Source organism: Mus musculus, chromosome 11 (assembly GCF_000001635.26).
Source record: "Mus musculus strain C57BL/6J chromosome 11, GRCm38.p6 C57BL/6J".
NCBI lineage: Eukaryota > Metazoa > Chordata > Mammalia > Rodentia > Muridae > Mus > Mus musculus.
The window spans coordinates 105,712,735-105,726,233 of NC_000077.6; the positions used below are offsets into that span (position 1 = coordinate 105,712,735).

Below are 13,499 nucleotides of genomic sequence, written 5' to 3' on the forward strand. Positions count from 1 at the left end.
TCCCTCTCTCCCTCTCCCCCTCCCTCTCTCCCTCTCCCCCTCTCCCCCTCCCTCCCTCTCCCCCTCTCCCCCCTACCCCTCTACCCCTCTACCCCTCTCCCCCCCACACTATTTATTTACTTATTTATTCAATACTAAAAATTGAACCTAGGGCCTCGAGAATGTGAGGCAGGGAGTCTGGCCATGGATTATAGCCCAGCTTATATGGTTTTTCTGATTCATCTTCAATGTATATGTGTTACTGTTAATTAACAACCAAATACTGTATATGTAAATTTTTTCTATGTATAGCAAATTTGTATAAATAGTTTAAGACATGTTGTGATAGGTCTTGTTTTTTGTGGTCCTAGCAACCTGCTATTGTCTTTATTTAATTTTATGGGAGTTATGGTTGTAAGATCCAGTCTCTCTGCCTTCTTTCTTTTCTTCTTTCATTTCTTCCTTCCTTCCTGTTTTTCTTCTTCCTTGCTTTCTTTTTCCTTCCTTTATTTTTCTTTCCTCCATCCATCCATCTCTCCCTCCCAATAAATATACAAATGAGTGTGTGTGTGTGTGTGTGTGTGAGTGGGTATGTGTGTGTGTGTGTGTGTTATATGCTGTTCTGAACCATCCTTATCATCTCTTGCACTCTTCTTTCCTGTTAACAGGTGGCATCTCCACAGAAAGCGATTGTGCTTTTGAGCCAGACTATGCTGTTCCACCACTTCCAGTGAGTGAAGGTATGCAGCACATTCGGATTATGGAGGGCATGTCTCGCTCTCTTCCATCCTCCCCCTTACTCACACATCAGTCTATCAGTGTTCGGCTCCAACCTGTGAAGAAGTTAACTGGTAAGGAATTTACCTGAATTTAGTATATTTGACAGGAAACCTGAGAGTATGACACTTTAGGTCACATTAGATGTGTGTTTGTGCATCTTCAGATTACCTCCCCTTTGGCCTTCTCACTGCCATAAGACTTAGAAAGTGGAGCTCCTGCTGATTTTCATTTAGTGAATTAGAGTTGTACTCAGTTTGGCAGATTGATGTATTCATTTCTAAGTGACCCATCTGTTGTGGACATGTTTTTCTAGATTTTCAGGAAGTTCTTAGTTTTGCCAGAATACACTGTTGTTCTGACTTCACTTACCAGCCTGTTCCTGTCACATTCACAGACGGAGACATTGGAATTTTCATTGTATTAGAGCTTAACAGTTCAGCAAATGTATAGACATGAGCCATGTTTTTGTTTGAAATCATGATTTCTAGATTTCATCTCTAGTGTTCAAATCTGACTTGGATGTTTTCTCTTTATAGACCATTACAACTCCTTGGAATATTTACTGTGATTCGTAAATTGTTATGGCACTGACTTTAAATACATCTCAAAATCTGTATTGCTCGTTCTGTTCATGTTAGGTGTAGGTTAGGTGTAGGTCCTTATTAAGTGGACTTTTGTTCTCAACATTTTCAGGGAAGAAATTGTGAGATATAACTGAAGAATATTTCCATGTGAAGATACAAAAGCCTGGGTTGCACAGATTCTTCTGACCTTATCAGTATATTCTTAAAACAAAATATATTAAGTACACAAAATGACGACTTTCACTGTGGCATTTTAGGCAGCATCCTCTAGCTAGATGTCCGTTGATGGGACTGATGGATTGGCGTGCATAAAGGATGAAATCAAGGAGATGACGGTTGTTTCCTCTGTGCCTTTGAGCTAAAGTAGGAAATTTGGTAGTCATGTCATGTTCAAAAGAAAAGAAGGAAGAGAGTGAAATAAGACTTTTTTGACTCTTATAAATAGAATGAACTACTTGATGTTTATAATTTTCACCAAAGTACAGTATTTCACATTCAGTAGTTTCATAAAGTGTAAGATTTGACTTCTTTACGTTGCTGATTGTGTTTTAGGCATTTTAAGGTAACTTGAGTGAGTTAAAGTATTGACTTGGGTCATTAGATAAGCACAGTAACCTAAAATACTGCTTCCTTTCCAAAGTCTAAAATTATAATCAATTTTAACATGTTGTGACAAGAATACACTTTGATTACTTAGAAATCATCTCGTTTTTTTTTTCAGTTAAAGGTGTCATTAATAAAAACACAGAATGCAAAATCTGTGTGTTTCTTTCATTTTCCACATCCAGTGGGGAAAGTACAAAAAAATTCTCATTTCTGTGAAGTAAGCTAGATTGCATGTGGTTTTGTGGTACCTACCTGATTGGCTTATACCAATTTCATTATCGGTTTAAATAGCTGTCTTTGTTAAAATATAAATTCATTTAATAACAAAGTCAGTAATTCACTATTTCAGAGGTGATGTCATGGTGCAGTAAGATGGGGTATAGCTGACTAACAACATGTATGACCCACCCAGTTTTAATTTTAAATGTATGGAATGTCTCATAAAGTTTTACTTACTGAGGAATGTAAACAACCTAAACATGAAAGACTAAGAATGAATTTTAAAACTTCTGAATGAAGGAAATATGTTTTCTTAAAAGACATTTCTGAAAATGGTTCCTTGATCATTTCCCCCATGTAAGGCGTATGATAAGAAGCCACCGGTAGAACATCTGTCGGATCCTTTGCCAAAACCCCAAGGCAAATCCAGAGTCCAAGGCCATTTCCATCAGGTTTCCAGTTCCCTTTCCCATAGGAACTTTTAAAAAACCTAGCTCCCAGCATGCTTCCAAAGGCCATCTTCTGTCTTTCCTGGATCACTACAGTGAAGTATTACAGTTGTACAGTTTCCCAATCTGGCCTTGACTTGCTCAGATAAAACTTTGTTATATATTTTGTAAGGCATAGATTCTATCTTGTAATGTCCTATGCAAAAGAAAAAATTAATGAAATTGTAAATTTTATTGTTTTAACATGTATGCATGTTTAGTGATGTTTACATTTTGAAGTAAAATTTATGATTCATTAAAAAAATACCTTGGGGGCAAGAAAGATGGCTCAGTGGTTAAGAGCACTGAGTGCTCTTCCAAAGGTCCTGAGTTCAAATCCCAGCAACCACATGGTGGCTCACAACCACCCGTAATGAGATCTGACTCCCTCTTCTGGGGTATCTGAAGACAGCTACAGTGTACTTACATATAATAAATAAATAATAAAAAATTCCTTAAACATGTTTCTTTGATCATTTTCCCCCATGTAAGGCAGATGATAAACCTGTCCATTTAAATGGAATAAATGAAAATATTTCAAAGTTTAAAAGACACCCTTGGTCTATAGATTGCTTTTACCCTTTTCCTAATTATGTTTGTTTAAATAAATAAAAATTTAAAGGAAAAAACTACAGACAATATGGAAATACCCTCCAGAGATACTTAACCAAAAGCACAAATTAAATGAGGCCATTATCTATGTCCATGCATTTAAACTTGTATTACTTGTATGTATATTACCTACCTATCAAACAGAATAAATAGTGTTAGTTTGTTTTATTTCTCTTATGGCTTTCTAACATCTGGTTTTCTGTTTTCAGTATATATTGTAAGGCTCAATCATTCAACAAATAATTTGTTTAGAACTATATGCTAGCTACTACTCAAGTAAGACATAGCAGTGAAAAAGACAAGGGCTTGCTTCAAGGTTTTTATATTTCAGATGTGAGGGATATTGATAAGAAATATATAACCACTAGATATGGCTTTACAAACACAGGCAGACAGATCTCTGTCCATTCCAGGCCAACCTGGTTTACACAGTTCCAGGGCAGCCAATGCTACATAGACCCTGTTTAAATGGGGGTTGGTGGTAGTTGGGGGAATAACCAATAACCAATAAGCAAATGGTTCTAAATAGAGCAAGTATTATGAAGATATGAAATATGGAAAGTTGTGCAGAGAAATTGAGGTGGAAATGGAAGGTTTTTTTTCTTATGGACTAACACAGGAGAAAGAAAAGTAAGGAGCAAGGTCTAGGGGAAGAGCCTAGTGTTGTTTAACAGTGTCAAAGGAGAGGTGAATAGAAAGTGAATTAAAGAGGCAGACAGAGGTTGGAAATTTTTGCCTAGTAAGGAGGCTACTTGGATTGTAATATCATAAGCAGAAGTGGGATGGGAAGAAATACAATCTCCTTCAACTTTTAATTGGATATGTTAGCAAGTGTGGAGAGCATAGAGTGTGAGTGATAGAGCATTCATTCTGTGTTCCTTAACCTTGCAGGAATGGGTTCCTTCTCTGTACTACATGAGTCCCAGGAATTGAGTTCAGGTCATCAGGCTTGTCAACAAGTGCCTTTATCCCCTGAGCTGTCTCACCAGCCCTCTTCATTAATCTTTTACATGTTTTTCTGAGCTTTAAGTAGTCCTCAGTTTCAAACAAGTTGAGTACTTTTGTTATCATTGTAAGATACTACAGAGGATTAACCTTTTTGTGTCATTTGGGGCAGCTTTTGTATCCAACATACTTTTATGTTAGTTAGTTAGTTAGTTAGTTAGCACATGTATATGTAAGAAGACATGTTTGCAGAAAGAAGTCCATTTTCAGTATTTTGACTTGTTTGCCAAAACTTTAAAAGACACAAATGGCTTAGAGCTTGAAAGTAGTTTTAAACATATAGATGGATTCCTGTGTTCAGTACCAACAAGAGTTAATACAACAAAAGCAGCTGAGACACAGACTGTGGTAAGACTGCTTAAGTTTGTCTTCCAAGTCTGATTTACTTATTCCATCTCTGTATTCTGTAAAATGGAGATGTAGTTTTGTCTTTTGGTAATGCATTGGTTATCACTTAAAACCAAGTTTGTTAAGTTGGAGCTTTATATTTCTGAGGAACTGAATGTAGTAAATTATGCACATAATCCCAGCATTAAAAAAGTTGAGTTAGTGGCCAGTCTAGGCTATATAGAATCAGTTCCAGGCCAGCTTGGATTACATTGAGAAATCCAATCAATTAACAAACAAATTTCATGTGTTTTGAAATATTTTTAGTAAATAATGGAAAGTGATAGAAGCGTTCAGTTGAATGTCTTCTATGTGGCATATGCTTCACTAATATAGTTTCACATATATCTTCATTTTTCAAATAAGTAAACTAAGTTACAGAGAGGTACATGTTTGCTAAATTGAAAATTTGCCAAAAATAATACAGTTAGCAAGTAGTCTTCATTTACCAACAAGAAAATTGAGCATTAGAGAAGTTAAAGACTTGCCCTATGCATTTGCATATTATTTACTTTTTTGTTGTGTTTCTAAAGACAGAAGATACAGTCAAATGGTTTAAATGGTAAATGGAAACTAGAAGACCTAAAAGTTGAATAAGAGCCACTGTTCAGTTGATTAGTTATGTATTGCTGTATAATGGGAGAGATGTGCAAGAGTGCGCAGAGATATACTGTTGGCCCTAATTAGTGCCAGATTCTTATCTATTACTACTTTCTAGATGTCTTAGTTGTATCACAAAGACTTGGTATTTCTTTATCTATAGCTATTAAGAGTGCACTGATTCACTCCTGTTTTGTTTATGTCATTTACCTATCCTAGTATTTATAAACATTGATACAAACAGTTGTGCCGATGTATCAAATTCTTCTGAATTTTACAAATAAACTTGAATAACTTAAATAACTTTGAAAATGTATGCTTATTTACATATATATAGTGTGTGCATCAAATCTACTTATCAGTCATATGAATCCATATGTGTTATAAATTGATATATATGTAAGTATAAAGACAGGCATTGAATTATGCTAGAGACATGTAACCACTACTCACAAGTGGGAGAATCATGGCATAAGCTTAGTTCATGTCCTTTTTATGTTTATCATTTTTACCCTGTGGGAAATTGAAAACCTATGAGGTGGTATAACAGATTTGCCATGTAATCTTGGTTAAATTCATTTAAAAATTGCTGTACTTAAGTTGCTTTTTAAGTTAAAAAAATAAAAAAGGATAATAGCATTGATAATAGCATAGAAGAGTAAGAAATAGAGGAGAACCTGTAAGCCTTGTGAGTTGGTATCTGGCCTAGAGTGGGGAGTTATGCTAGCCACAACTGTTGGAGTGTCTAAGAGATTTGAGAATTGAGTTTCTATCATCTGTATTAACTTTGTATTCTGGGCTTTTATAAGGAGACCTTCAAGTCACTTTGAAAGACCTTTTCACTTTCTTGATGCTCAATCTTCAGACACTGTCATCAAATAGATTAAACAACGCAGTGTAGATGGTAGGTTATAACAGTCTAATTTTGGTAAGCTTCAACATCCAAAATACTGGATATAGACAAAATACTGTTTTTGTCATAGATAAAATGGAAACATTTACTTATTTTACAGACATTCTGCAAGAAGCACTGCAAAGCTCTTTTATCGTTAGTCTACATTATCTGGCATGTGTTCACTGGCAGTTTGCCTTATAGTTTTGGGTAACATTGGAATTCAAGATGTACGAGTGCAAATTTTATTAGAACTGATGTAAATATTAAATATGATTTATTAGATATACCTCCTATAGTCTACTAAGTATTGACTGATAGTGTTTTCTTTTTATGTTGGATAAATATGGAAATGTAGCTATGTCTTATAGACATTCTAAGAAAAATTTTGAAAACCTAATTTGAAAATATAAAAGGTCTACACACATGTTAGTCTATACAGTCTAACTAGACTATAGTCATACTATAACATATCAGTACATATTTTGAATTTTAGAAACGTTGGCATTCTAGGTGCCTTATAAATTTCTTTTGTCAAGGAGGAAGGCAGAGACTTTTATAATCCCAAACTAACCTAAAGCTCATTATGTATCTGAGGCTAGGTTTAAACGCCCAATCTTCCTGTCTTTACCTCCCTGTTGCTTGGATTAAAGGCATGAGCCTGACTGAGTCCAGCCTAGTAAATTTTAAAATGAAATAGGTATGCATAGTAGTCTAAGTTCTATCAATAACTGTTATGCTCTCATTTTTTTATAACATTAAGTGAGGAAATAAATATATAAACACTTTTCAAGATCTTTGGAATATGAAGGCTCACCTGCTATAAACCCCAAGGTTAATTCAGTGATAAGAACAGCAAACAGGAACTATTTCTGGCCCTTCAGAGATTATTTACTTAGTCCTTCAATACTAAAAATAAGAACGTTAGGGAATTGTTCCTTCATTCACTATAAATAATTTCAGTTTTCATGAGTCAGCATTATTAAAGCAAACTAGAACCAAATGGATGACATTAGCTGATGAATGGAAGAGATTGTGTTACAGCCATATTGTTTGGCAATAAAAATAAATTGTTTTTCTGCACCACAATATAGATGAACCTTGTAAATTCATTCTAAATAAAATAAGCCAGTCACAGAAGGTTATATACTCATTTGTGAAATTCTAATATATGAAGTGCCATGAATAGTCAGAGCTATGGATGAACCATTCAAATTCATTCTGAATGAAAGAAGCTAGCCACCAAAGGTCATATGAGTATTTGTAAAATTCTAGCTTATGAAGTGTCATGAATAGAGACTGAACATTTAGCAGTTTCCTAGGACTGAAGGGACAAGTATGTGAAGTTAGTTCTGAGGGTGGGAGTTTTATTCTGGGTGATAAAATGTTATAAGTAAAGATTATGGTGATAGTTACTCAAGCCTGTGAATATACAAAGCCTATTTTCAGTGGAGAGATGAATTTCACAGTATATGAATTTTATCTCTGTAAAGATGTTTTTTAAAACACTGTCTATGGCAAACATTGTTAATGATAAAAAGGAAAATTGATGATTTTTTAACATTTTTTAATTAGGTATTTTCTTCATTTACATTTCCAATGCTATCCCAAAAGTCCCCCATACCCTCCACTCCCCTACCCACCCACTCCCACTTCTTGGCCCTGGTGTTCCCCTGTACTGAGGCATATAAAGTTTGCAAGACCAAGGGGCCTCTCTTCCCAATGATAGCTGACTAGGCCATCTTCTGCTACATATGCAGCTAGAGACACGAGCTCTGAGGGTACTGGTTAGTTCATATTGTTGTTCCACCTATAGGGTTGCAGACCCCTTTAGCTCCTTGGGTACTTTCTCTAACTCCTCCATTGGGGGCCCTGTGATCCATCCAATAGCTGACTGTGAGCATCCACTTCTGTGTTTGCCAGGCACTGGCATCGCCTCACAAGAAACAGCTATATCAGGGTCCTTTCAGCAAAATCTTGCTGGCGTATGCGATGGTGTCTGTGTTTGGAGGCTAATGATGGGATGGATCTCCAGGTGCAGCAGTCTCTAGATGGTCCATCCTTTCATCTCAGCTCCAAAATTTGTCTCTGTAACTTATTTATAATAGCCAGAAGCTGGAAAGAACCCAGATGTCCCTCAACAGAGGAATGGATACAGAAAATGTGGTACATTTACACAATGGCGTACTACTCTGCTATTAAAAAGAATGAATTTATGAAATTCCTAGGCAAATGGAATCATCCTGAGTGAGGTAACCCAATCACAAAAGAACTCACATTATATGTACTCACTGATAAGTGGATATTAGCCCAGAAACTTAGAATACCCAAGTTACAATTTGCAAAACACATGAAACTCAAGAAGAACGAAGACCAGAGTGTGGTCACTTTGCCCCTTCTTAGAATTGAGAACAAAACACCCATGGAAGGAGTTATAAAATTGATGATTTTACATTTAAGATAGATCTCATGCCTCAAAATTAATAACTCAGTGGATAATGAATATGGAGAACTTGAATAATGCAATTAATCATTTAGTTAAGTATAGAATTTTGTATAGGGAAATGCCTTTTTAAACACTGAACAGTTTCTATGTATTTATCATATAATTAGTTATAGCAAAATCTGTTTTTCAGTAAAAGTGAAAATAAAAATGGAATCTAACAACTAAAAATAAGGAATTATTCTTTTTCCTGCTTTCAAGTTTTAAAATGTTTTAAAATAAGTTTTGAGTTAAAAATAGAAACCAAACTTTTTTAAAAACTTAGGAATTTAGTGTGTGGTATATTAAAAGTTATGAAGTATTCCCATTAGGTCACTGTTAAAAGTCATTGCCTTGAATGCTTTATTGGCAAATAAGAAAGTCATTAAAGTAAATTAGTTAAGCACTTAACACAAGGAGATAAAACAAGGAAAAATAAACAGAAGAGTTGTCAACAAAATAGAAAGCTAAAGTGAATAAAATTAATTAAAAACATTACTTGACGAATAAAGATGTTAATTCTTGGACAAGGTTAAGAAAATAGAATCTTCAGGAGGAATGGTAAATTACAATAAAAATGAAAGCAGCAGAGAAAGTAAATAACATGCAGCATTAAAAAATCAAAAGAAACTAAATTAGCCACTACTAATGATACTTACGAGACTATAGTGCATAATTTTAGAGCACAACAGCAAAAAGTGGAAGAAAACGATATAAAATTGATAGCAAGCAAGCTTATAACAACTAGCCTGATAACCACAAAATCAAATGTGCCCCACAGTCAGCAAGCCAAAAGCTTTTACAGGTAGGTTTTAACTAAACCTTTAAGTACCAATCATGGGAGTAGTTATGGCAGTTATAGTTAGTGTTTATTGAGTTATTACTAAGTTCCAGACAGCACTCAGTACTTTATACGGGTGAGGAAATTCAGTCTTCACAGCAGTCTAAGAGGATAGCAGCAGTCTCTGCCTAAACATTTTCTCTTCTGTAGCAGAGCCTGTTTGTTTCTTGAATTATTGTCATAACTACTCTGGTTTCCATGGATGAAATACATTTCTTAGTTACTGTAATCCGTTAGTCCCAAGTTCTGTCTTTTAGAATAATATGACATAAATTGGCATCTTCCTTATTTGACAACACTTTAAAGATTCTAGAAAGTAGTACTCATGATTTTCTCTAGAAATATGTAGAGACTTCGTTTAAATCCTGCTTACTATTAAGAGGATCCTGAAGCTATGTTGCTTATCTCATCTTAGTTGTACCAACTTGGACGTGAACCCAGACATGGTAATGTGGGCCTGTAATTCCAGCATTTGGGGGGCTGAGGTAGGAGGATTGTGTGTTCAATTACAGCCTTGGCTGTATTGAAAGATTCTATCAGAAATTGTTTTTAATTACCAAAAAAAAAAAATGCACAAGAGGGAGGTTACTTTGCAATATTTTAGAATTATACTTTCTTCTAACACCATATTAACTTCCAGTGATCATTTTCTTTTGCAAAGATTTTATATTCATGTTTTAACATCTTTTGGACCTATAGTTCTCTGAATTTGTGATATATTCTCACTTACAGGTTCTTCTTTCACTGATTAAATACCTCCTGGAGTGTTGTCTGCCCTAATCCCTCATATATCAATTAACTAATTAACTTTTAAAGACTGGGTTTTATTATGTAGCCCAGGGCCAGTATCAAAATCATGTTGCTCTAACTAGAGCAATTAGACAATAAAAGGCGGTCAACAGGATACAAACTGGAAAGGAAGAAGTCAAGGTATCACTATTTGCAGATGATATGATAGTGTACTTAAGCTATCCTAAAAATTCTACCAGAGAACTCCTATAGCTGATAAACAACTTCAGCAAAGTGTCTGACTATAAAATAGCCTTCCTACTATACTCAAAGGATAAATGGGCAGTGAAAGAAATTAGGGAAACAACACCCTTCACAATAGTCACAAAGAATATAAAATACCTTGCTGTAATTCTAACCAAGCAAGTGAAAAGTCTATGTGGCAAGAACTTCAAGTCCCTGAAGAAAGAAATCAAGACCTTAGAAGATGGAAAGATCTCTCATGCTTATGGATGGATGGGATTAACTTATAAAAACAGCCATCTTACCAAAAGCAATCTATGGATTCAATACAATCCCCAACAAAACCCCACCTCAATTCTTTAGAAAGAGCAGTTCTCAATTTTATATGTAATAACAAAAACCAGGAGTAGTGAAAACAATTCTCAACAATAAAAGAACTTCTGGGAGAATCACCATCCCTGACCTCAAGCTGTACTACACAGCAATAGTGATAAGAACTGCATGGTATTGGTACAGTGGCAGACAGGTAAATCAATGAAATAAAATTGAAGACCCAGAAATAAACCCACATACCTATGGATACTTGATCTTTGACAGAGAAGCCAAAACCATACAGTGGAAAAAAAGGAGCATCTTCAAAAAATGATGCTAGTCTAACTGATGGTCTGTAAAAGAATACAAATTAATTCATATTTATCTCCTTATACAAAGCTCAAGTCCAACTGGCTCAAGGACCTCTACATAAAACCAGATATGCTGAATCTAGTAGATGGGAAAGTAGGAAATAGCCTTGAACACGTTGATACAGGAGAAAATTTCCTGAACAGAACACCAATGGTTCAGGCTCTGAGATCAACAATTGACAAATGGGACCTCATGAGACTGAAAAGTTTCTGTAAGGCAACCATTGGACCAAAAGAAAGAGTTAGGGGAAGGACTAAAGGAACTGAAGGAGATTGCAACCCCATAAGAAGAACAACAGTATCAACTAACCAGACCACTCAGAGCTTCCAGAGACCAAAGAGTATACATAGGCTGGTTCCTGGTTCCCATTACATATGTAGCAGAGGACTGCTTTTCTGGCCTCAGTGGGAGGGGATGCACTCTCAGAGAAGGGGGATTGTAAAGGGATGGGGTGGTGTGCTTGTGGAGGGGGGACTGGGGAGGGGGACATTTGAAATGTAAATAAATAAAATAATTAAAAAAAATGTGATGCTCTTGCCTCTGCTATTTAAGTACTGAAATTACATAACTTGATCCCTGTTTGATTCCCTGTGATGAGCAGGTTTCACTCATGTCCTGTTACTCTCAACAATCATCTACTACTGAGCCAACTCTAATGTTCAGGGCTTCTTTTTAGGACTTCATAACTGTGGTTTTACTAACTTGCCCCTCCACCTCAGATCCTAGATGTCCATAGCTTGATCCTTTCTTTTGTTACAGCTCTAAAAGAAATACTGGAAAGATCAGTTGTATAATTTGGATTTTAGATAGGCATACTTCTTTTTAAATGTAAAAAGAAGCTATGAGACAATGATTGGTGATTTTTAGGAGGAAAAACGAATGGTATAGATAAAAATGAATATAAATTTATATATTATTAAGCATATAGAAGCATCCAAAGAAATAAATATGGGCATTCCCCCAGTTTTTAAATTTAGGGAAAAGAGAGGACGCTAGGGATTGAGCACAGGTGATCATGTATGCTAATCTCCCACTGAGCTATATCATGCCTAGCTCTGATGAAAGACCAAGATAGAAGTATACAAAGAGATTAAAAAGAGAGAGAGAATCAAAGGCAAGGAGTATAACAATACTTTACTTATACTATTGAACTGAGAAAAACTTTTTAAGATAGCAAAGATTGTGGGGGTACTTTGGGTGTGAGGGAAAAAGCATGATAAGGGAAAGAATGATCCACTGCATAAGAAAGATAATGATGTAGTAATTTTTGTTTATAAACTTGTATTCATAACTCAAGTTTTATTAGCCAAACTCTCTATTAACTTCCTGATATACATGCTATCTTGCTTGATCTATAAAGTCCTCTGTACGGCAAAAATAGTAATAAGTACAAGAAGATAACATACTCAGAATAAGCAATGACTTGACCGTGTTTATATAGCTCATTAGCAGAGCCAGTCAAATATTCACCCCAAGAATATCTGACTTCAAAGTTTTCCCATGAAAAACAACATTTTGCTTTAAGAAACAGACAGAAAATACTCAACTCTTGTATCAAGTAGACAGAATAAAATTTGAGACCCTTATATCAAGTTTAACAACAAAATGAAGAATTATTTTGCATGTTTACATGATACACACTAACACAAAAGACTGCTGAAACCACAGCCTTGCACAAGGGCCATCCAGCCACACCCCATGCTTCAGACATATACAGATACTTCTCTAAGAGCTATATGTCCAAAGAGTGTTAAAACATGGGTATAAAGTCTTTTTAAACAATTTTATTAGATACTTTCTTCATTTACATTTCAAATGCTATCCCTAAAGTCCCCTATATACTCCCCTCCACCCTGCTCCCCAACCCACCCTTTTTTAAACAATTTTTATTAGATATTTTCTTCATTTACATTTCATATAAAGTCTTTATAAAAGAAGAATGGTCACTAGGAGTTGATATCTTGTTTGCTACTGATCTTTATGAGTTATCCATAATGAGGTAGAGTTATGGCTCAGAACTCCAGACCTAAAAGAACCACCGTATAGAGTTAAACTAGTTGGACAAAAATATGGGTCAGAATTCCATATATATTTGTGCTGGCAGAGATGGTTCAACCGCTAAGGGTGGTTGCTGTGAACCCCATGATCTAAGTTTGATCCCTGAGACCAACTTGGTAGAAGGTACTATGACTTGCATAGGTTGGGTGTAGAAACCTGACTGGTGTGGCAGTTGAATGAAAAAAGGATAGTCTTGGGGCTGAAGAGATAGCTCCAGTTCTGAGTTCAATTCCCAGAAATCACATGGTGGCTCACAATCATCTTTAACAGGACCTGATGTCCTCTTCTGGCATGCAGGTGTACATGCAGA

The 13,499-nt window shown here is 35.5% G+C and overlaps 1 protein-coding gene across 10 annotated transcripts in view; it reads left to right on the forward strand.

The window, feature by feature from the left end:
- Positions 1-13,499, forward strand: part of Tanc2 (tetratricopeptide repeat, ankyrin repeat and coiled-coil containing 2) — a 339,845-nt gene that overhangs the window by 123,275 nt on the left and 203,071 nt on the right. For 7 of the 10 annotated variants that reach the window (XM_006534483.4, XM_006534482.4, XM_006534472.4 and 4 more), the window contains exon 4: positions 648-830. In XM_006534483.4, the coding sequence (XP_006534546.1) occupies positions 648-830 (183 nt within the window). The remainder of the gene's footprint in view (positions 1-647; positions 831-13,499) is intronic. The other 3 variants (XM_006534477.4, XM_006534478.3, NM_181071.3) reach the window with 1 other exon arrangement.